Raw genomic sequence first — 25,181 nt, forward strand, 5'->3', positions numbered from 1 at the left:
ATGATACAATACTAAAATAATAATAATAATAATAATAATAATAATAATAATAATAATAATAATAATATAAAAATTAAAATGCCAAACCCAGTCTAAACATCTGGCTGGCTGTGCAACCAACCATAATAATAATACCACAAAACAGACAAAGTAATAGAAAATGAAGAAGCTAAACTACTCTGGGACTTTAAAATTCGAACAGACAAGCACCTGCCACACAACACCCCAGGCTTAACAATTGTTGATAAGAAAGACAAAAAAGTCTGGATAGTGGATGTTGCAATACCTGGAGGCAGCAGAAAAGAGAACTGTAGAAAATCACAAAATACAAAGACCTGCAAATAGAAGTAGAACGACTATGGCAAAAGAAAGCAAAGATAGTACCAAAGTTATGGGCGCCTTGGGTGCAATCCCAAAACACCTGGAGCACCACTTGAAGACCATCGGTGTTGACAAAATCACCATCGGTCAATTGCAAAAGGTTTTACTTGAAACAGCTTACATCCTGGAATGATACCTTTAACACTAACAACAACATCTGCCTATCCCTGGTCCTTGGGAAGGACTCGATAGGTGGACAAAAATGCCAAATCCAGTCTGAACAACTGGCTGACTGCAGTCAACAATAATATAAGCGTTGTGTGCTGGGGGGAGGACATAGAACTCAACAGTTGGGCCAGGCCTAGCCATAACAGATAAAATAAAATTTGAACTACATTATAATAAAGTAGTCCAGTAACCCTTTTGCACATATGCAGTCATTAGGCCAGGATTTCTCAACCTTGGCCACTTGAAGACGTGTGGACTTCAACTCCCAGAATTCCCCAGCCAGCTGGAGAATTCTGGGAGTTGAAGTCCACATGTCTTCAAGTGGCCAAGGTTGAGAAGCACTGCATTAGACTGATGCATATATTCACTCACTTGAAGCCCAGGTTATCTCTACCTTTTATATCCCATTCAGTTTCTTGGGAACATGAAGGTTAAAATAAGAGGCCGAACAGAGCGGCTGGCTTTTGGCACTCATTTCCAGATGTGGGTTGTTTGGTTTAAGTTTAACGTGATGAGTGAAGCCAGCTATGGCACTTTGTAAACAATAATTTAGGACTTAGCATTATGTGCGAACATAGCCATTGTGCCTTATGGCTTAATAATCTCTTTGGATCCAAACAATGTATTGGTAATATTTCAGCCCAGATTTCTGATTACTGTATTTTCTGTTTTCTGAAAAGAATTAAATCCTATAACCAGTTTTCTGTAGGAACATCAGTTGAATAAAAGAGTGGTTCTTTAAAGAAATGGATATATCTGACTGTGAATGTTAATCTTTAGCAGCATTATACAAGCCTTGGCTGGGGTATGCTGTACACGCTGGAGAGAGGATGCATCTTTTCAGTTTGGATTACTTCTTCCTGGAACAATGGAACATTTTAATCTATTTGCATTAGCATCCTGTTACCTTGTCATTATTTATATTTCACTGTTTCTGTCAGATTTAATACAAGGGCAGTAATTAAGAAAGAACAAGTGTTTTTTTCTAACAGCCATACATTCAACTACAAACAAAAGAAATGCTGTTCTTGGACAGATGGGTCAAAATTACACCTCCAAAAGAAATAATTCAGTTTCCAATTTGTCTCTTCTCTGGCCTGCCCCAGGTATAACTCTGTGTCTCCAGTCAGTCAGTCAGTCAGTCAGTCAGTCAGTCAGTCAGTCAGTCTCTCTCCCTCCCTCCCTCCCTCCCTCTCTCTCTCTCTCTCTCTCTCTCTCTCTCAGTTTTTATTTTGATTTTTTTCCCCATAGTGTCTACTATTGACATACGCTCCAATGTAGGTTTATCATACATGGCGGGCTTCAGCATGCAAGCCTGTATCTGTTTTAATTCTGTATTAAAACGGGGAGCCTCAGGACCAGTACGGAGCAGTGCATTTTCTGGAATTGCAAACAGTCTGCTTTCTCTGGTAATGTTTTCCTAGGGTCTTGGTCTGTCTTTCCTTTTCAGTATAACCCCTTTGAAAACTGGAGCTGCCAGCGATGGGGATCATGCCTTTTCTGAAGGGGCATCCTGTCAGGCTCATGGGGAAAGTGATGCTCGATAAAGGCTCCTGGGCACAGTGCAGCAGGCAGCCTCCCTCCCCCTCCCCTTGCCTTGTTAGCAAGTAAAGACAAGAAGTTGCGCTTTCACCTAGCTATTAATTGGGCATCTTTTCACAAGAACTTGTAAGCTAAAATCACTGTCAGGCGTGTTGTTTTGCCTTGGCTTGGCTTGCATTCCAGATGGCTTGTTAGTGGCATTTCTAGCAGAAAGATGGGAAGCGAAAGTTCAGAAGGAGAAAACTGCCAGGTGAATTGTTCCTTCCTATCTACATCCTTTTTGACTGATTGATTTAAAGATTTCCCAACTCATAAAAATGCAAGTTGGGGGGGGGGCGTACAACAGCAATAACAAAATCACAATTTTAGGAATTCTTTCTCCTTTTCCTGACTCCAGACTGTGGTTTCCATTCAAATTTTGCTTAGCTGTGCTGTTATATCTTTTTATAATCTTTTGATTTTACATTTGGATTTTAGATAACTGTTGGAGAACATGGGAGGAACATGGAATGGAAAAGTATTGTACCTGTGATTCTTGCAGGACAGCAAGGATTAAATCCTTGCCTAGTTTTAATCTATAGTTAATCTTTCCCTATTAACCTATAGCTGAACTTAGTGACCCTTCTCAGGGCAAGGTTGTATTCACCCATAGCTGACCCTTCATGGTTAGCCTATATCTAACCTTAATAACCTAATAAATGTATTCACCTGTAGTAAACATCTCCTGAGAAAACAAAAGATAAGGGGATGAGTCCACAGCACAGAAGAGATCAAAAGGGAATCCCAGCTAAGGGGATGAAGGACTTCCTGAACAATTATTAATCTCTAAATGTTATACCTCCTTAAAGCAAAATGTATACAAACTCTGATTTCTTTATGTTCGGGGAGCCTCTTTTCACAGAGGTATCCCTTTTACTGCTGCACACCAATAAAGGATCTTTGCTCTAAAAGGTTTCTTGTGTCCGGTGAAGTTATTGGCAGCCGTCTCCGGGCAAGAACCCCGTAGCCTTTGTGTCCCAGTTTGGTTGATTGTTTAACTTTTATGCTGTACAATCTTATCTGATTCTAAGTAGCATATAATCAGCAGATCCACAGAAATTAAATTAACAAGCAATAATATTGTATTTAGGAGATAAATAATACATTACTTCAGCAGATAGACTAGCAGATACTGATCAGTGGATTAATTAAGGTGTTACTACCAGTATGTTTATAAATTTTCCTTTTTGCTGAAGCTTTTTGGCATATTTCCAAAAATATTGCCTAGCTCTGCTTTGTGGTTATAGGATCTTAAAAGCTTATAAGACAAATGGCTGTGGTGGTCAGAAATATAATCAAGAAGACAACTGTTGAGACTTTTTCTGCCAGTGGATTTTTTTTTCATTCTGAACACGAACTAAGCGGTGTAAATATTAAGCCCCTAAATATTTTCTTTCTGTGATTTTTATTATTTGCAGTTAATTTTATGAAAGTGCTGTGCAGCTTTCTGCAATATACCTTAAGTCCTGTATTTCTGTTTAAAATGTATGGATTGCTTTTATAGAGAGAGCTGTAAGTAATAGTTCTGTGCATCTTAGGGCTAGTAAAATGTTCACAGCTGAATTGTTAACCATTGCCTGGAATAGGTATAAAAGCAAATATATTACATTTTTCTCCATTTTTTTATGAGGGGAAAATTATTGTGCCTTTAAGTATGATAACTTTGTTAACAATGTTTCGATACGCACTGCAGACTAACCCTAATTCTGTTTGATCCCTATTCTCTTTATATGACCAAATCCCCTCAAGATTTTTATTTTATCCTGATCATTCACTTTTGTATTAAATCCACATTCATTCAACACCCATTTATACTTGACCTGTTTTACGACACATTCTTCTTAATTGAGCCAATGGCTAGATATTGGAAATCTTGGGCTCTAGCTGACATTGCTTAATGCCAGATCTGCTTGCCTTTATCCATGATGTTAATTGCATACGGAAGGACATATCTGGCTTGTATACCTGGGACCTGGATGGGTAAGAAGGAAAATTGCAACCCCAGGATGGGGAGGAGAAGTGGCTACTTTGGTACACGAAGCTCTGCAGATGGTCAAAGGTGCTGTTCTGTTTGAACTGTTGGACCTTATCAGGAGGTTTGCACTGAATTCATCCAGGCTTCTTGTCCTGGATGATTTCATTTACTGTCTTTCAGGAAATGGGGTGGAGGAGCCTTGTGATTTCCTAGCCACCATGACAGCTCGAGTCTTTATCTCGGATCATCACAGACTTGACTTACCTAGACAGCTTCACATTGAGTTTTATCTTAGAGCAGGTAAGATGTGATCTAGAGCTGGGAGACATTGTCATCAGTCTTTTATTATAGTCATATTGCTCTCTGATATCCATGGAGCATTCTTGTGCCATTGACCCCTGCAGGGAAGAAGGACTTATTCAATTGGTTCACCTGATCCACTTGATTTTTAGAATGTATGGAGATTTTTCCAGTAGCCTAAGCAGATAGTTTTATGGCTGTCTGGTTGACTCCTGGAATATGGGTGTGGTAAATGGTTTGATAGGATTTATCTCTGAGTGGATTCTTGCTGGTCACTAATCCATAGGGGCTTCTTGATTTACTGAGGAGCTTTGGGAGATGCTGACAGAAAACAGAGAATGAATATGACCAGATACAAATGCAAACTCTGGTTTGAACCTACAGCTTGGCATGAAGAGCAGCAAAGCATTAATATTTGTCAGACTTATCCATCAGCAGATTGCTATATGGTGATGCTGTTTAGAGTTAAGGAATGACAGGGCAGTAGAGTATTTGGTGAGTTGCTGTGAGGAATTTGCAAAACATCTGGAGGATGAAATTGCTCACATTCTCTTGGAGTTGTAAGCTAGTTGGACAGATCTTGTAGAGAAGATTGGGTGAAACCTTGCAGTGTAATCTGGGATTTGCTTGAGCCTGTTCATTTTGAGGAAGTGGACTGGTTTCTCGCTGATCATAGTTCCACTACTGTACTTCTGAACTTGATCCCTGGCTTACTTGGCTTGTGAAAGCTGTTGGGGTTGGGGTTGGGGGTGATGGTAAGCAGGGTCCAAGTGGTGGTAAATGGTTCTTTGAATGAGGGCACTCTGGTGCTGGAATGAAAGAGGTGGTGCTTCATCTTCTCCTCAAGAAGCCATTCCTCCATACCCACAAAGTAACAATCCAAAATCAGTACTCCCCCCCCCCCAAAAAAATACATAGGAGAAGTTCAGTCACATTCCTCAAAGGCCTGTTGGAACAGCTAGGGCTTAATGGCTTTCCATTAGGATTGATACCAGTTTAATCTCATAAGGTTTGGTGCCAGTTTAATCTCGGGGGGATATTGTTCCAAGGAAGGAGAATAGCAGTTTGCTTATAAAAATAAGTATTTAAGTGTTAAGTATTTCAGACAATTGTTAGGACCTGGACCTTCCACTAGGTATTTGGGGATGTAATGGGTTTTGTTTGTTTTTCCTAAGGTGAATGAGGCTGCCAGGTCTTGGTTTTGATTTGATTCTTGCTTAATCTTAATTTTTAGTCTGATTACTATATTAGGGAACTGTTAGCCATTAAGAGTCCTTATAACTGGAGTGTTCTATGGGCATGCATGCATGCATGCATGCATAAATAAATAAGTCCACACCCACTCCATTCAGTTATAATTCTCCTGACATACTAAACTCTCACCTCTGTATAATCGTGCAAATGTTTATTTCTTCTGACATTCATTCCTTAAAATAGACCACATAGTACCCACATCCTTTTAACCAACGTTTATACATCATAAAATTCACCTACTTTCTCATCTTTAATAGATATTCTACCATGGTACACAAATTAATCCACTTGCTCTAGTTTTTCACCATCTATAAATAACTTAAAACTGTTCACTCAATTTTCTTGTCAAACACAATAATTACCTTGGTCGTTAATACAGTATTTTTCAGATTTGTACTTCTAGTTGCATCAATCAAATTAATGTTCATTGTAAATAATTTGGACTCTGAGCCAATAGCACATGTCATCCCAGATCCAATCTATCATGCTCCCACTGAGCCCCTTAGGAGCCAGAAAGGACATGGGTTGAACTGCAAGGGGCTGGGGAGCAGCATTCACTTTAGAGTCCTTAAGCCAGAAGGCATTCTAGATAACATGGCGAGGTGCCTTGCTATCTGTAAAGACAGCTTTGGCACGTTTGGGCAGTATGTCATAAGCATAGTTTTGCTCTAGGCCTTGCAAACCATCATACTGTTGCCTACATCCCACCAACCTGGTGGAATATGCAGCATACTGACATATACTCAGTGTTTGCTACATAGGTGGTGCCTGGATAGTCTAATTTATGCATGACATGGTATTCATCCACTGCTATAGATCTGTTTCAATCACAGATCAGTCTGCTCAGTGGTAGAATCATCAGCCAGCATCAAAAAAAATTTGATTCAAGCTTTAACTTCTGCATTTTCAGAGTCTTATGATCACTTTTCAACAATTGCTTTGCTGTAGTGCTCTGATCCCAATATGACTTGCTAGTTCCTATGCCACTGAGATGGAGGAGGTGAGAACATCTTCATTTTGCAATTGCAAATCTGCTAATTGGTCAGATCAGACAGTTTTCTGCAGTTAAAGACATTTTCGGAAAACAAAATATTACTTGCTTGATCCTTACTGGAGCAAACCAAAGGTTTAGTCCAACATTTTGTTCCCACAGTTACTATTGATTTATATGAGCTTTCTTAGCTGTGATACAACTGTCTGTTCTGCAGTTTCATCCTAAGCCTTGGACTAAGTTTTTGGTGCCCAGATGAAAGGTTACATGATATTGCTTGTCTCTTCTGATCAAGACATTCGGTGGATCAAGTCTCATTGTGTCTTGAAACATTTCAATTCTTTTTTTCTCCCCTTGAAAATGTATACTACTAGTATGTCCAAAATTCTTGTGTGCAACAGGTCTCTATTCATAATCTGCTCCAAATGTAGGATAATTTCTTGGTGCTATCTATGGGATAGGTTATCTGATGATTCAGGGTGAGATATCATTACAATGATGATACTTATACATAATTTCCCTGGACCAGGCTGGAGATGCTGTGGTCAGAGATAGGAACTCAATTCTTTGTTGATCCCTTTTTTCTGTTTTGGGACCAACAAAGAGGGTCCCATCGAGATTGTTGTTCTCCTAACATCAGAAAATGTCAGGAATTAATGGAAGCGGAACTGGTTCAGCTCCTAATGACTTCACAACTATGTATATACTTGCTTGATGCTAAGCTTATCATTCAAATTTTGATTATAATATGACTGAATAATGGCTTTATGTGGTGTATATTGTCTAAAAATGAAATCTCCATATCTTTTTCTATCAAAGAATGTATACTTAGGTTAGACCAAACATCTGCAATACACTACTACTGCTAGAAGAGAATCTTCTTGAGTAGTGAATACATTTTGACTTAAATAATTAAATGTTTTCCTGACTAGTGATTTAAATGCTGTTTTAAATTGATTTGATTTTTAATCAAACCTACCCTGATTAACATAACATTGTTTTTCCCAATTTATCCTCCATGCACATACGCAGGCATGGACAGACTAATGGAAAAAATAGTTTGAATGAGGAGATGAATCTTTGTACAAAAACAAAAACTTCTTGCTCGAGTCTTGTTCTTTTCCACAATTCTAACCTCCTTTTTCAGGGCTTCAGATATCTTAAAATGGACCACTTTACTCCAATCATATGATGAAGTAGGTTGTAATCCATAAATGTTTATGCAGTACTCTAGTAGATTTGTTAGACATTAAGGTGCCATAAGACTCATATTATTTCCTTCTAAGACAGTAATTGATTCTTGAGAAGATGTTGGCATATTTCCATGGGAAACATTCATATGGCTTGAGAATAATTTCAGATGGCTGGTAGATTTATCTCGCCTACTCATTCCCTTGGTTTCATGTTTCCAGTTTTTAATTTTTCTGCATGCCTACTACTTGCTACTATCTCACTCCTTTTTTTTTTTAACCATTTCACACTCTACATAGCCTGTTTTGGAAACTCAGAAAAGTTCAGGGATAATTTATCTTGAAGCTCAAGTGAACTTGGTTAAGAAATTGTGAATGTGATGATACGGTGTTAAAAATTCAGCAGCATGTCTTCAACACTTTGAGAGTGCTTAAAATACTACTGGGGATCGCAGTTGTGTTGTGTGGGCTAATGTCAAAGCATGAGGGTCTTATTTTGAATGTGTATGTTTCCAATAGCTATAGAGATATTTCAAGCTTTGTTGCTGTGGTTACTATGCAGTATCTTTAGGATAAAAGTAAATTAGCAAATTAATATTGGAAGAAATTCACCTTTTCAGAAATGTGGAAATCAGATGAGTTTTTTCTTCTTCTTTATTTAGAACGTTTATAAGAGTGTTCATGCTCTTGGAGTCCAAATGGAGACAGTTTTCATATCAGTAGAAATATAGGACATTTTACTGCAGTCAACCCATATTGATGTCAGGTTCTGAATTCAGAAAGAACTTTAGTATGAACAGAAAATCATTTCTAGAAAGGTTAATTCTGATTCTGCAACAGTTTACACTGAAACTTGTAATCCTGAGGCTCCTGAGCCCCCTCAGTTTTAGCTTCATTTGTTCATGTATTTCCACTTATGATTTCTCTCCTGGCCAATAAATGGCCACCCCATTTATTCCCAAATTGCTAAAACATAGACTGTATGTGTTATAAATATAATACAAATTTTACACAGGTCAGAGAAAGCTGGTGTAGGAATTAGATTGTTGTTCATAAAGTTCAATATAAAAGTATGCAGTGAATGCTGCCCAGTGTTTTACAAATTATTTTAAAATGACAGCTTGATCACAGGTGGTAGGGGTTGACTTTCATTTGTATAAATCTAAATGAGGAAGCGATACCTGATTACTTCATGAAGACCAAAGTGTTTACTTGGCAAAAAGAACCAGTTTCTAGCATGGGCAGGTTCAGGCCACACCTGTTTTGAAGTGTGGTTGGGATGGAAACAGCAAAGGATGACTTAATTTCCATTGGATGGGTGGGGGGAATAGATCAAACAATTGATGCACAAGCCAAACGACTCCAGAAACACTGAGAACCCTTGTATCATACTGAGACCAAGTGTTTATTTTGTCGTTTGTCTGTATAGAAGCATAATCCAAGCCAGGGATGTCTGCAGGATGTGGTAAAAAAAGTCAAGATGGTGGCCACAAATATGTGATCAAAGCTTCACCTGTTGTTATGTGCAATCCAAGCGCTGTGTCTGAACCTCTGAATCTCTTTCTCAATGTCCTTTATTTTTCTCTTTCCTTTGGATTGCACAAGCAACCTTTCTTTTGAGTTGCACAAAAACTCTGACATCACAGAATTATTTGTACATTATGACAGATAGGTACAAATATTTCTTTGTGCTTATATTGGTGGAGTGTAGGTGATTGCAAAGTTCTGATCTCTGCCCTTCATTAATAATTTCTCAGCATAGAACAGCCTGGCAAGTGGGAGTGCCTACTGGAAAGCTAAGCATGGTTGGGTTTTGTTAGTACTTGATGAAAAACTATCAAGAAATCCCAGGTCTGTAGCTAGATTGGAAAATAGAAAGAAAGAAAGAAAGAAAGAGAGAGAGAGAGAGAGAGAGAGAGAGAAAAGAAAGAAAGAAAGAAAGAAAGAAAAGAAAAAGAAAGAAAGAAAGAAAGAAAGAAAGAAAGAAAGAAAGAAAGAAAGAAAGAAAGAAAGAGAGAAAGAAAGAAAGAGAAAGATCATCAGATGTCATGCTCTCAACTCTACACTCTCAACTCTACAAACATGGGTGTGAACCAAGACCATGGAGCTCTTTGTTTCTTTGAAGTCCCTCTGGTATCTGGATTACTTTGTTGAAAGTGCCAAAAAGGATGGGGTGTTGGCATACTTTTGATAGCTTGTTATGCCCCAACAGCAAGATTCTCACAGGGTCTTCTTTAGCTACTGTACTGAAAAGGAAAAGGCAGCATAATGTTAACGTAAATCTCAACAACTAAATATTGTTAGCTTTAGGGCCCCATTTAATTCTGAATTTCCTAAGGCAGGACTTTTTTTTTTTTCATTTTCTTGGTAACTATCTTTGATGAAGAGGAGTTATAGCTAACAATTTACCAGATGAGGAGGGATCTCCAGATCTTCTGAACTTGGAGTGCTTTCAAAAACAGCCTGTTCTTTCCCAGGGTTAAAGAAGACATTACAGGCACTTCCATGTAACATGTTTAATTGTAAAAATTCTAATGCCCCACATGTGCCCCCATTTCATTCCACAAGTGGCTGGAGTAGTGCAGTTTCCAAACTATGCAATTATTGGGAGTCAGGCAGCATATACATTTAATAATAAACTAAATAAATAAACAGTTATAGTTGGATAACACTTTCCAGAAACAGGATATGTGCTGCTTTCTGTCATTGCAAACTGCAGCCAGAAGTAGCACAGAGCTAGTGACATGAGAGGATCTCATTATATACAGTACTGTAGAAGCAGTGTAAAAAGCAACCACTTCTTGTTTTGTGTTTGAACATATATTCTTATATTTTAGGGCATTTGACATGTCATACTGAGACTTGTATATTAAGATGAAGGCAAAGACTCCCCAGGAGTCATCAAAGAACTAAGGGAGTTTCACAGCCTGGTACGTTTTGTATGATATGCTAAATAATATTATAGCTAAGTGGCAAATAAGTCAACTCTGGCTTTTCCCATGCCCACTGAGAGCTTTCACTTATTGCTGGTGGCTGTCAAGCTAGGCTTTCCATGTTATGTGAAACAGAGATGTTGATTTTGTCTTCTCTGAACCATGTAGAGGAGAAAAAAACCACAGTATGGTTTGTTTTATATTTCTTTCTCTGCTTGTTCCACCAAAAACTGGAAGGTAATTGAGCTTACTGGGAACATAAAGTTTGCATCTGCCATGAGACCCTTGCCTATACTCCCCTTTGTATCAGTGTTCCTTGTTCATGGAAGCTTAGAAGCCAATGAGGGCAATGCATGCTGAGCGCTTTGGTGGCACATTGCTATAGTAGTATGATCTAATATGTACAATCTCCCAGGAAATCTTGGAATTATCCATGTGCCGCTCAGATGAAATTTGATTCTGTTGCCTCTTCCTTTCAGGCTTATTTAAATCCTTGCTTTCTTTTGTTTACATTCACAATTTCATTTTCCTGTCCCCTAACCCACTCTTCACATTGTCTCTATCATTCCTAAATTTTGTGCACTGCCTGTTCTTTTACATTTTCCCAATGCAGCTTTCATATTCAGGTCATAAGCTGTGGACTCAGCAGGGGTCTCAGAATTTTCTTTTTTATACTCCTATTCCACTCTTCATGCAAGGTGCTTAAAACAGTTTACATGGTTCTTCCCAATTTCTGTTTGCACAGAAATGCTGAGCTGCCATGATTATCCAACATTTCAGTGAGGTTCATGGCTGGAGAATTGAGTTTAAGGCTAGAAGTTGCAGGAGATTACTCCAGCTCCCTGGGACGTTACTGGCAGTAATGGGCCAGTATTGATCTAGTGATCCTTTCAGAGAGTTTCTAGATCAGGTTTGGTCTGAGCATATAGGGGAAATGCATTTCTTCTGAGGGATCTCTGTAACTTTTATCTGTCTTCTTAATTTAATTGTTGAGGAGGCAGGTAAGATCCCTTCTGAGGGACCGCTGGTCTTGAGTTTTCTATTGGTGGCAGTGATAGGACAAGTAATGGCATTAGGAAAATAGAGAAAGTACAGAATGGGTTCCCTCCCTCCCTCCGTCCCTCATGGTTGGGTACACTTTCAAATACTCAGTCCTCTTGGTGTAATTTAAACAGCCATATTGTTTGTATTTAAGAGTGTTAAAAGCAGAGTACACACCATTTCTGTTATATCTTTTTCTAAAAATGAATGAACTTCACACACATGCTGGATAAATAAGCAGAAAAGAAATTACAAAATTTTTCCAGTTAGTTGATCAAGTAAATGTGAGATGGAGTGGGAGATTGCCATATGATTTGATAGAATTAATATAGAAACAGATAATAGTCACATTTGTGTCTCAGCCCATGTCTGGTTTTTACTTTACTCTCCAGTATACTGGCAAAAAGGTGAAGTGATCTATTTTACATCCTAAGAAAAACCTTTGAATTCATTCAGTTGGTGATTGAAGAGCACTGAGAGTAGATAGGAAGCTAAGCAGGGTCACTCCTGATTAGTACTTGGATGGGAGAGCCACATGGGCTTACCAAGGTTGTAGTTTAGACAGGGAGGTTAAAAAATCCAGAAGAAGGCAGTGGCAAACCATTTCCATTAACACTGCCAAGAAAAATCACATGGCTTCCATCACCCACAGTCAGTTGCAATTCAAGGGTGTCTTTAAAATCAAGCTGTTTAATAGCCTCTCATTAATTTCAGTTGATTCATTTGTTCCACTTTTATACTGCCCAGTAATATGAGCAAATAAACAATGATGGGATTATCTGATCTGTGAATGATTGGTGAATGTCACCAAGCAATGTTCAAAAATTATCTTGGAATAACTGAACTAAAGTAATCCCAGTTTTAGATAACATTGATTGAGGAATTGTTTTAGCCGCTTCATCAGTCACTAGCTGGGTAAATGCAAACGCCTTTCCTTGCCAATAAGAGAAGCGATGTGTAATTGCAGAGGATGGTGGCGGTTTAATTGCCAGAGTTTGAAGCAAACTAGGCCATATTTAATGGACCATGAATACTAGTGTGGTATGAAAACAAGCAGGTACCATGTTCTGCAATTGCTGTGGTGGGATGTCTCCTGCTGTTTTTGAACATTACCGAATGCCTGGATGGTTTTAAGGTTTATGTTTAATGTGCTCATGATTTTTAAAAAAATATGCTGATAGAAATAGGGTGGCTCTTGGCTTCATTTCCAAGTACTGAAGCTACTACTAGAGAGGCTTTCTAATATGTGTGCTCTCATGCCTTTCAGCTTAATTCTTACAAAAACCAACCCTCAACATTTGCAGCCCACAAGAATTTTAATACCATGAATGTTTGGGTATTTCCAACAGAGCTAGGAGATGGCAGCGCAATCTTATAGCTTGTTTTTGTTAAGCCTGTATGAAACAAGTATTTTTTGAACGGGAACATTCTGATCTGTGTGCATATTTAATAGTTTCGGCTAAAATACTTTGTAGCCAAGGACAATATCAGTTGGTATTCTGTCCTTACACTGCTGTCCTTGATAGGCTTCGTCTCTCTGTTGTGAAACAGTTTACTGAAGTCTTGTTTCTTCTGGACTGGAATGCTGGAAGTGTAGGCTGGTATGGGAAATACTTGCGTGTCTTTTGTGAAACAGTTCGCATTTCACAAATGGCACCATTGTTTTAAAACTCTGTAGACAGTAAAGTGTGGCTAGATTGGGCTCAGGGTTTAAGATATTTGAAATTCAAACACTCTGAGTTATTTGAAGGTCTCGTTTTCAAGAAAGAGAAGAAAGATGGGCTTCACTCTTCTCCCTTGGATTTTTCTGTATGCATGAATAGAACAGACTTTGTATGATTTATTATTGTGCAGTGACCTGGAAATAAAGGATCTTGCTCAATGAGGACTAAAGCTGTAAATAGGATTCGGGGCCGCTCAAGGAAAGAAAACTTCAATGGTAAAATACAATTTCAAAATGCATGCTTTACTGACTTATTCTTAGTATCATAACTAAGCCATTGATAAAATAGCATTTGCTTCTTGCTTATCTATTTCAATTGATTTCCTCTAAAATAGGACTTGTTCAAATAACTTTAGTTAGAAATGGTTATCAGTGTAAGATATCTTCTTTGTATGCAGTTTTCCTTGAAGAGGAGCAGATTTGGTTCCGTATCTCTGTAGAGCGTTTTAGATATTGACACTTCTGTGTAAAATGTTAAGCTCTAGGAGAAGAAAAAGCACAGCTTAACTATGTCAAGAATCTTCTACCATAAATACATTTTTATTGAATCTGTATTCCATATTTTCTTTTGGATGGTATTGAATAGAAGAACTATGGAATCAGCTGTTAGGTAACTAGATAGATGATTTGTCATAAGCCAGACTTTTCTTTCTTATTTATTAGAAAGGGGAAAAAAATCCTGTTAGCTTTGTTACCAAATTATAGGTAGTTTCCAGTTTAAGAACGAGTTCCATTCCCAAGGTCTGTCCTTATGTTGAAATTGTATGTAAGCCAGAACAGTATTATTATATGATACTGTATTGTGTAATTAACTGGAACCATTGTGTATTTAATTCGAATTTTGCTATAGTAGGCTCCGTTCTTAACTATGGGTCATCTGTAACTTGGACGTTCTTAACCTGGGGACTGCCTGTATTTGTTTCTCAGCCATATGAAATGGCCAGTGTTAAATTAGCTGCCATCAACTAAGACTTTTTGTGGATGTGCTAGCTAATTTTGAAATCTAATGTTAAACCCCAAGTATTACAGAAACTCAGGTAATTCATAGATAATTAGCTGTAGTAAGTCATTTGCTCCATCCCTTGAGCCACCATTTAGCATCTGGTTCAACCTGCCAGGTACTATTTTGTGTTTGGCTCCTATTGGTATATGTTTTGGGGGGAGGAGGAGGAGAAAATTACAGTGGATCTCCAAAACCTGAGATCTGCCCATTTCTTACACTGAAAAGCACAGATAATATCCACAGGGTGCTCCATAATCTCCTATCCAACCCCTGATCAGACCCAGATCTGCCTAGTTCCATCAAATCCCTGCATTATGTTCCTTTGACATGTACCTTAAGGAATTTTAGCCCCTTGTAGGAAGGCTTTGAAAATGGCGTTGCAAATAACAAAGATCTAATGATATGCTGGTGGCCAGTAGCTTATGTAGCTAAATCTTTTAAGTGGTTGAATGAGGAAACAAGGAATTTCAGTGATGTGACATGAAATAAAAATAGATCCACAGCTTCCTGACTCCTAGGAAATCTCTGCAACCCCAGAGACTGAGGAAGACAGCAAAATCAGCTGGCCCTTCCCAGCATTCCGGAACAAAAATGTGCATGCTAGTAATTACGTCACTACTTTCTCGTATAGTTAGAAGAGGTTCTTCCTACACTTGGTTACACCTTCCTACACCTGCCAATAGTTAATTACATTAGTTTCCTTCTCTTGTATTGCTTCATTGTTGAGTTTTGTGCTTTTAGCTCCTGCTCTGTGGTTGGTTCTCCTGTTTTTTCTCTATCCTCCGCAGACAGGTCTTACATCCATGAGAAATCCTATTCCCATATTCCTAGGGCCTTGTGTACATAGACTTGAGTACCTAGCTACCTATCATTACTGCAAGGTTTCTCTGCTATCTCAAGGAACCTGTATTATGTCATAGTGCCCTGTGGAAGATTCCTAGTAGCTGGCAGAAAGGCTGTACTGGGCGCTTCTCCCTACAGCAGCTCTTCAGAGGTAGCAAAGAGCAGTTGTGGAAGACTTTATGGGGTAAAAAGGAATGGGGGCTACTCTTAATCTGTTCAGTTTTGGCAAGATGGGTAAAAGTCCTCATTTTGTTAATAAGAATTCACCTATCTTTTCTTTTATTACAATGGTAGGTTTAAATAGCAAAACAGGAAGTGTAATGAGACACTTTACCATCAATTTCCTGATTATATTGTTTGCTTCATGATCTAAGAATGTTAGTACATAAAATTATGATAAGCATTTGCTGGATAAACACAACAGAATGATACCATCATAAACTTTAGTATTCAATACTTGCTCAAGGAGTCAGACAAGTGATTGTTATTAACCTTAAATAAGTGCAGTATTCCAACAAATTGGCTTGGAAATAGTTATAACTGCTTTTTAACTCTGTTCACCCGTGACCACATAATATATAGTTTGCTAATATTCAATACAGAGTGCAGCTGAGGGTGAAAAACTTAGAATATGAAAGAATATACTGAGTGTAGCCCAGTTCATGATTTATTGGATTTACCATGTTTTTTAGTTTGCTGTGGGGGGTGGGAGCATAATATAGCGATAATAGTGAATCACTGAACCTTCATCTTTGTTTTTCCACTCTTTTCAGCAAAAAGATTAAATCTATCACTGTTAACACTAATCATCATTTATTATAAGTGTATATAGGATTTTATGTCAGATCATTAGATAGTGCAGTACATATATGGTAGCTATCAGAAGTAGCACCTGTCTCTTTCTTTCTCTCAGCAATTTACAGTAGATATGTTTTGCAGGTTGAAAAATTCCCTGAACTTCTGGTTATTATGTAATATTTCTGGCTATTGTATAATATATTCTTTGAACTGAGAGTGTGCCTCAGCCAAATCTAGTACATTCTTAAATATTTGGAAAAAGAATCATGTTTGGCTAGGTCAGTTGGGAATTTTGAAAGTGATAGTTCCAACAGATCTGTATAAGTAGCATGTTGAGGAAGATGAGCTGGTCAGTGCCTTGAAGCTCATAATGTGCTTGACTTATACAAATGACTGACAGTCTCTTCTGTCAAGTGCTCATTGGAGCATCGTGGAGAGAGAGTGGGATACAAATGTAAAGATACTCATCAACTTCCTCAAATGTTCTGGACCAAACCCTAATTCCACCCTACAGTGATCTGCAACATTCTGTTATCATAAAGGCTCTTATTTCTATGTTGGCAAACTGAAAAGCTTCAGGGATTCAAGCTTGGCCCAGAGGGATCTAATCTGCCAGATCCTGCAGTTTACTTTTTACTCAAGGAGGTAGTGGGATTGGAGAAATGTGATTTATCTTCTGATTAATATTCACTGAGTCTGATGTCTCCTTCATTTCACTTCCCTGTTGACTCTGTTAGTGAGTCAGACCATTATTTCTGTCACTTGCTTTTATATGCCTCTGCTTTTGATATGACCTAATGTCTTCTCTCACAGCATACTCTGTGATCATTAGTTGACCCCAACGATCCAGGGAGAAAACCGAGTAGCTTTAGCTGTTCAAAAATGTTCTGATCCTCACAGTTTCTGAATCTGATCTGATTTGTTTTGCAGCATTCAGGGGCAGTAACTTCTCAGCATGGATAATAGATGCGCTTTGTTAACTACCTCAGTAAGCTTGCCCAATTTGCAACCAGGAGAGAATGTAAAAATAGAGCACATGCTGCTGAAAAGCTATGAGACAGATCAGTTCTAGTAGAAATAATAGGGCCGGTGAAAGTGAGACCCTTTCAAAGTTTTTGCATTGTTGGAATCTTTGCCTCGCTATTTGTCAGCCAAGGAAACTTTGCACCTTAGCCACAAAATGCTTTTTGCAGCTCAGTGGATTCTGGGAAAGTGATCTGCACCTCTAGAACATTTATTAGGTTTATTCTGTCTGGATATCGTTTGACAAAAATCCAAAAGCTTCTTAATGAAGTTGACCTAACTGTTGTACCTCAAAGTGTTGGGAAGGAGCATGAGTATTGACTAGTGTCCCCACCATTGCTAGCCATCTCATAGAGGGTCTCAATGTGAACTTCTCTGGGAACCAGAGATTTTAGCAATGTGGCCAGGAAGCTGTAGCTCTAACCAGAGTCAAATTCTGTCCTTCAGTAGAATGCTTTGTTTATTCCATATTGCATAGATATGTTTCATTGATAGTTTAATGGCCCTACAGTGATCTGTAGCCTCTCCTAAACAGGAGCCCTCCATCTGGTTGCGAATTAGTTGTAGTCCAATGCATCAAGAAGGAAGCTTTCTTAGAGTTTAATAGTGTTGAGGTTACAAATGGGAGTCTGGGAAATTTGTGAGTGGAGAGGATAGCAAAAATAAGAGATTCTGGTTTCTTGTCTTCTCCTCTGCCCTTTCTTTGGCTAGGGTCATATAAGAGACTTGATTACTGAATTAACCCATTTTCTGAGTTTGCATGGTATACTGAGGCATGAACTAGCCAAACAGTTTGGGTTCACAGATAAGTTAATTTATCCTATGAGTCTGTGAATGTATTGTGTTGTGTGTCTGTACCTTGCAAGTTAAAAATGAAGTAACCTTAAAACTAGCCGTTAGTACATTGTATGAATGCAGATGCTAGTTCTTTTTACTAAACTATTAAGCATATTGTGTAAACCTAGCCAATATGATTAATAATAACATGTGGACTATTTCTCTTTAACTTGATTTTTTAAAAAATCTTACAAAGTTTTCTGCATACAGTAGTTCTAATACAGATATTGGAATTAAGAAACTTTGTAATAGGTTCAAATCCAGATAGTGTCTCATATAAATGAAGGCTTTAGAATAAACAATGATTCTGTTGCTATTTGTGATAGATTATCTTTATATTTTATTGGAAGTGTTGTTAAAACATTTTGCTCTACTTTTAAATTCTTTAAATAGGATGCATTTTACTGCAGATTCTAAGTTCAGAAGGACTAACTTGTATCAGCTTCACTAAATCTGTATATTGAAAACATGCTTTGCACTATAGAGGTATGCAGAAAGATTATGAAAGGCAGTAGATGAAAAATTGTCAGTTTAAATGCCCAACACTTAGAGATCCTTTTTTGAAATCATCAGTATTATGTTTATAAAGAATAAACACTTTTTAATATATATATTTCTTTAAATATATTAAAATCATCAAAAAATAAATGCTGATAGATCCTACCCTTCTGTATCCATTTTCTCTTTTTCCCAGGTTCTGATGTTGAACAAGATGCTGCTGTCAAACTTGCTCAAGAACGTGCTGAGATAGTTGCCAAGTATGACCGCGTAAGTTTATATAATTCTGAAATAGTTGTGTAATGGGCTATTCCACTCTCCTGGACTGCGTAATGGTTGGCTCAGTTGATCAGATGATGAACAAATGCACATCAACACTTGCTCCATTATCCCATTCTTAGCTGGTCATTGTGGTGCCCTCTGTTTTCTAGCTAGCTGTTGTGGCAACATGTTGTACAAGGGAAGAGCAGGAGTATGTGAAAAGATTCACTCCAATTTCAGATAGGAAATAGCACCTACCTTATTTTGTAGTATTTTCTATATTACAAGGATCAGGAGGTCTGGGGAAAAAGGGAAAAGAAATTTCTCTTCTGTTGATTCATTTATTGAAAATATTTCCTCTTCATCTTTCATGTACTACACTCCAAGTAGTGTATACAATGAAAAATTTTATTTTATTTTATTTTATTTATTTATTAAATTTTTCAGCCGCCCATCTCCCCCCAATGGGGGAACTCTGGGCGATTCACAACAAACATTAAAAACATAAAATATATAAATACATAAAACCTTAATTAAAAACATTACTAAAAAGGGGAAGGAGAGTCCAAGAGGATGAAAAATCTGAGGCTGAAAGCAGAAGGCCTCTATGGGGCTAGCCATCCCCATGCTTGAGGTATTCCCACCCCACCCCATTCAAAAATACATTTGAATATGAGAAAATATGATGATTAAATGAAAGAAACTAACCATGAAGAGATAGAAGAAGGTGACAGTCATCACGGAAGCCTGCTCAGCTGGACTCTTCCTGTTCCCCCCATTAAATGGATCCTAAAATACCATTTAATGTGATAATACACATGTTCTCATGAGAAGAAGTTAATAGATTCCATAAAGGTTCAAACTAACAATCTCTCTAGAACAGCATTCTCTTTCTATCACTAGTCAGGCAAATGGCCTTAAAACTCATAAGCAGAATATTTATTTATATTATTATTATTGTTGTTGTTGTTGTTATTATTATTAAATTTGTATGCTGCCCATCTCCTCCCAATGGGTGACTCTGGGTGGCTCACAGTTAAAATCAGAAACCCCATCAACAATCAAAAATCCCCCATAAATAGTTAAAATAAATTAATCCATTAAAAATCAAATATAGACAGCCGACCCTGTACATAGATACTAAAAACATTCAAGATGACGGCGGGGGGTAAGGTCAATCACCCCACAAGCCACCTCCATTTGTGCGAGCCCCCATCTGGCCCCCAGGCCTTCTGGCACAGCCAGGATTTCATTCCTTTCCTATTTCCTGTATTACACTCATTGTCTTGCTGTCTATAAACATTGCCTAGTTATGGAGCTGCAGTGTTTCTGAACCTAGAAGTTCCAAGTTTTAGCTAACAGCCATAATGTAGTAAAATTATTCCCCCTTTGATTTGTGTCCTACTGTAGTTGTTCCTTAATGTTTCTTTTTTAGCTGAATGTGAGGAGGATAATTACTACTGGAGAAATGGGAGGAGCAGTTGGCACCAGAGTTGATTAAGAAAATTATAGTGCAGATACAGCCTCGGTTTGTTTGGAGACAACCTCATCATGTGCTGTTGCTCAGAGAATACCTGTGCATGTCCATGTATTATTTGAATATGCACAGTTGTAGGCAGCTGTGGGAAAGACTCACTGCCCATATGGATCTCCTGCTCAAGCTTTTCTGGGTTATCTCTCATAGAGCAGTAAAAACAAGGAATTGCTTGTGAGGTTCAGAGCATGCCAGCAGCTGTTGCTTTGTGATGCCATAAGTGGTAAATTAATAAAATGCATTAATTGTCCATCTTTGTTCTGTGCTTTCTATAGGGACGTGAAGGTACCCAGATCGAGCCTTGGGAAGATGCAGACTACCTACTTTACAAAGTTACCGATAGATTTGGTTTCTTGCAGTAAGTTTCATAGCTTGGCAAAGGAATGGCATTCAGTGCTGGCTTCATTTTATTTTCAGTTTTGATTTTTGTATGCCTGTTTGGTCAGAGTATTGATCGCGTACCTTGCAGAAGAATTGCTTTGTGAACAGGATTCCATTTGGAAAATAAAATTTAAATGGTCTCGCGCTGTGCTTTTCATTTATTTATGTGCAGCACTTTTCTTAGTGATTTAAAATTGATCCATACCTGGTAATTGAAAAGTATTGGTCTTTGCCTTTTTCTGTATGTAAAATGACTGTAGAGATGTTTTGTCCAGAACGAAGACTGGTGAGATGTTGGGTAACAGCTGAAAGAATAACTTAAAGAAAAAAGCTGCAGTATCTGCTGATGGTTTTGCTATTTTTTCCCACCAATGGAAAGACAGTGAAATTCTTTTATTCTTTTATTTATTCTTTTATTAACCTGTCAGAGTCATCTGTATGTAACCAAATATACACGTATGACTACCTTTTAATTTGCATCAGACATAAGAAAGGAGGGGTAGAAAATGTTGTTACTTTCTGAAATGATGTTTATTCTCCATTGTCTAATATTAATCAACTAATTGGGGGTATATTATAAGCTTATATGCTGCCATTTTGCCTCTTTAGGGCAGCTTTGCTCCCTCTTATCTGTGGTTTCCCCTAATTCTGCTTTGATGCCCTTTATGGTTAATGATTAGTGTATTCCCAAAGTTTGTAGGCTCGGTTCAAACCCTGGTTTATAATCCTCATTCATTTTGACTCTGTTGAATGCTGATGTACACATGATCTTGCAGTCTGACAAAGCAGGAATAGAGGTGAGGGGTGACTTTGCCTTGGGGGAAATAGAGGAGCAAGTGAGTACTGTTTGCACATACAAGTTATGTACATTTTTGGGAAAATATTAACTGCAGTATTTCATTGGTCCCTGATGAACTAAATCGCACAATCTGATACAAATGGTGGGCTTGTCATCTAGGGTCACTAACTGCAAGCGGTTAGGACAGTTGACTAAAAATAGCAGAATTTCTGATTGGATAGTGCCTCTGGTGATTCTCATAATAGCTAGGGTAAGATTCACCGTTTACTCCCAGAAGAACTTAGGTATTTACTTCACTGTCAGAATGATTGTGTTTTCTAAAACAGGAGCTGACAATTCAAATTTGACATTTACGTGACATTTACAAAGCAGCAGCCTTCAGTGGTAGCCTAGGTATCGCATGGAAGTTCTCTGTAACTTCATGGCTATTATGTGAAACCTGAAATTTCTTTAATCGATAAGAGAACTTGTGGAGAGAGAATCTTCTAGACCTTCAAAATTTAAATTCAGATTGTTCTTTGAACTAATCCAACAATATCTCTTCTTCAAGTCTGTCTCAGCTCAGCTACCTGAAATTCTGTTCATCACTATAGATGCTAAGATTTGCATGCAGAGGACATGCTCTTCTATTCAATAAGCTCCTCTCCCCACTAGGTTTGTATCACAGCTGTATTTGGCTGAGTAACATAATGTTTGGCATTGTTTATAGTTCTTTTTTATTAAGCAGCTGGCAGAGTATTTCAGCAAGGACAAATCATAAATGAAAAATTTCCGCCACATTTCCACAGAAAGCCCTGCCTCTTGTACAGGATCCACACTCCTAATCCTGAAGAAGATTTGCATGGATTACATTTTTCTGCAAATGGTTTGGTGTTTGTTTATATATACTGTACAGGTCTACAAGTGATAGATAGCAATGAAAGGAGCAGTAAAAAAGAAATAACCAGATGCCTTTCCTTAAAACAGGAGGAATTTAGATTGCTTGCCCAAGCAGTAAAGTAGGGTCCCGAATAAGACTTATGTTCATCTTCTGACAAGGGGGTGCATGTGTCCTGACGCCTATGAACTCCTAACTAGAGACATATACATGAGATGCAGTAATTGTGAGGGTCGCTTACTGCTCCTCACACACTGCTTGAGTAAACTGTCGAAAGCCACCCACACATAACTAAAACATGCATTTTGTTCATTAATATATCTGCAAATGTTCTGAGTTGAAACCCAAGACTAAAATGATCATGGCGGTGATGTAAGTGAGCTCTTAATAATTGTACAGCATTGTCAAGCTTTTAAGTAGCTCTTAGTAAATTGCCTAATATCACTTACTTACGTATTTCATCTGATTTTCTTAAGAAACTAATTCAAAACTGCTTGCAAAGCTACTTAGGTTTCTTAACCAAAGACGGGAAGTGTTCCATCTTTCTTTAGGATGTCTCTGAAGAGTTTCATTATCTTATAATTTCCTATGCTAAATTTCATTTATTGTCTCTTGGACATTTCTAGAAAGCTAGTGATGCTTAAGGTTTTACAAATTTTCTACAGAGAAGTGTTTCTCATGGGGAAGGATATTTCATACTTGCACGTTTTGTAGGTTATTGAAGCATACTTGCTGAGAAATTACTGTAGGCCAGGAGGATATGTTCATCTTATCCAGGGGGATAGGCATCTTAATTTTTGTATAGCAAAAACGTGTGTGTGGGGGGGAGGGTCTTTTTTCCAAACAAGAACGCTATCAATAATTGGTTGCAAAGACAACATCTGCCAGTATCAAATTAAGACCAAACTGATGTAAGTTCAGATTCCTACTTGTATCCTGAACAGAACAACTGTGTTTTGTTAATGCAAGTTTACCATTAAGTCTGTTTAGTTAACCTGCCCTACATGTATTAATGAATTAGGCAAATAGCTATCCCTTAATGAAATGGATTTACTAGTTGGATATGGAGGCACATGATAGGTAGTACTTTTGAGGTACTTTGGGACTGTACTAATAATTTTTTTGCTTTAATGCCATTCTCCCCATGTGTGAAATTTGTGAATTAAGGGCTGAAAAAAAGAGTCAACTTCTGTTGGTTTTAACTGACTGTTGGTGGAATTCCATTCAAGGGATGATAATTTAATTCTCTCCTTTGTGTGAATATTGCTGTAAAAGTTTTACCATCTAATGTAAAATGGTTGTTCCTAGCTATTGTAGCTAAATGGCCTCTGGGTTATCAATTATTAAAATTCAATTTTAGAATACTGCATTTGGATATGCGAGTTGGTTCTGTGCAGAGTAAAGTTCCTCCTTGTTCTCTTATTCCGAAATGGACTTGTGGAATGCACAGTTGAATCTAAGACCATTAAGTGGGTCAGATACACCTGTACAATCAATGGAGAACCTAATGCTGTAATATATTACCATAGCAAAATTAACACCTGTAACTCAGAAACAGTAAAATTAAATAGCAGCAAACCAGCCACCTTTTGTTTTCTTAATATTCTGTTTAATGACCTTTGCCCCACCTTCCCATGGAGGAATTCATTTATACTAAAAGCAGCTTTAATTTTCCTGAGTAATTTGTGGAACTGTTCCAAGCTTCCATAGAAATCATGATGTGTGGTAGCACGTAAATGAAAACAAAGATTTCAAATTGGACTAGGGATCTTTTCAGCACTTAAATATTACTGAGAACTTTCAAGAAGCATCCAGTTAAAATCAGCGGTTATGAGTAATGCGGGATATTGAAATAGCAGCCAATGTGCTTTAATAGAGATCCAGTTGGAGGTAGGGTGGCACATTCTTCATGGTATTTTGGTTAAAGATTTAAAGGCTTGCTTATCTGTGGATGGGCATATCTGCAAGTACATATGGGTACTTTAAAAAAGTATTTCTGCATATACTCATTGATAAGCCCCTCCACAGATAAGCCAAACATAATGTTTTGGGTATATTTTGGCATCTAAAATTCTTGGCTTATCTGAGTATATACGGTACTTGTTTTGACTGATGTACAACCTGAATGCTTTGGGCAAGCAAAGGGTATGATGAATGTGAGATATTTTCTGAGTTCTGATGGGTAACCAACAACTAGTTGTCAGTATAAGGAATATGAATGCCATACACGTGGGAATACTTGCTACTGACATGCATTTTGTAACCCCCCCAGAGGGGGGGCTGAAGTGAAAGAGAACTAGAAAAGTGCAAAGCAGAGGTTTGTAGATGCAAGCCAATATACTTGATGAAGCAAAGGCAAGATCTTTTATAACACCACTCTCCAGAACCTCTGAACATGAATGAATTTGTTCAGCTCTTAAAGATCTATAAAATACTATTCCTCCATCTTCCTTTTGGAAATCAGAGTACTGAGAGTGAAAACTATTGCTCAGTTGTAGCTTTGTAGAGCAAGACAGTACTTCTTCTGGTAATATTCCAAAGACCGGGAACGATAGAAATCAGAAGTGTGAGAGAGTTGAGAACCTCATGACATAACTAACTGTATTGATGATCAGGATTCTAATACTCCCAGGTCTTGAAATGGTGAGCAAGTTGTGAGTTGAACAGAAAGATAAACAAATCAGAGACCTCACTTACCACAATTACCAAGTCAACACCTGTCAGACAGGTGAGGGCACAGTAAGTCTATAGAACTTGGAAGCTTTGCAGTCAGATCTTCCCCAGAGGATA

At 37.9% G+C, this 25,181-nt stretch overlaps 1 protein-coding gene across 6 annotated transcripts in view; it reads left to right on the top strand.

Moving 5' to 3' along the window:
• The window catches only part of USP6NL (USP6 N-terminal like), a 116,403-nt gene that overhangs the window by 45,492 nt on the left and 45,730 nt on the right, over nt 1-25,181 (top strand). For all 6 annotated transcript variants that reach the window (XM_088141370.1, XM_088141369.1, XM_088141373.1 and 3 more), the window contains exons 3-4: nt 18,736-18,809; nt 20,610-20,692. In XM_088141370.1, coding sequence (XP_087997496.1) covers nt 18,736-18,809; nt 20,610-20,692 — 157 coding nt within the window. The remainder of the gene's footprint in view (nt 1-18,735; nt 18,810-20,609; nt 20,693-25,181) is intronic.

The sequence above is a fragment of the Python bivittatus genome, unplaced genomic scaffold (genome assembly GCF_059951505.1).
Source record: "Python bivittatus isolate LINGU-HERP-01145 unplaced genomic scaffold, Pbiv_v1 ctg000330_np1212, whole genome shotgun sequence".
Taxonomy (NCBI): Eukaryota; Metazoa; Chordata; class Lepidosauria; order Squamata; family Pythonidae; genus Python; species Python bivittatus.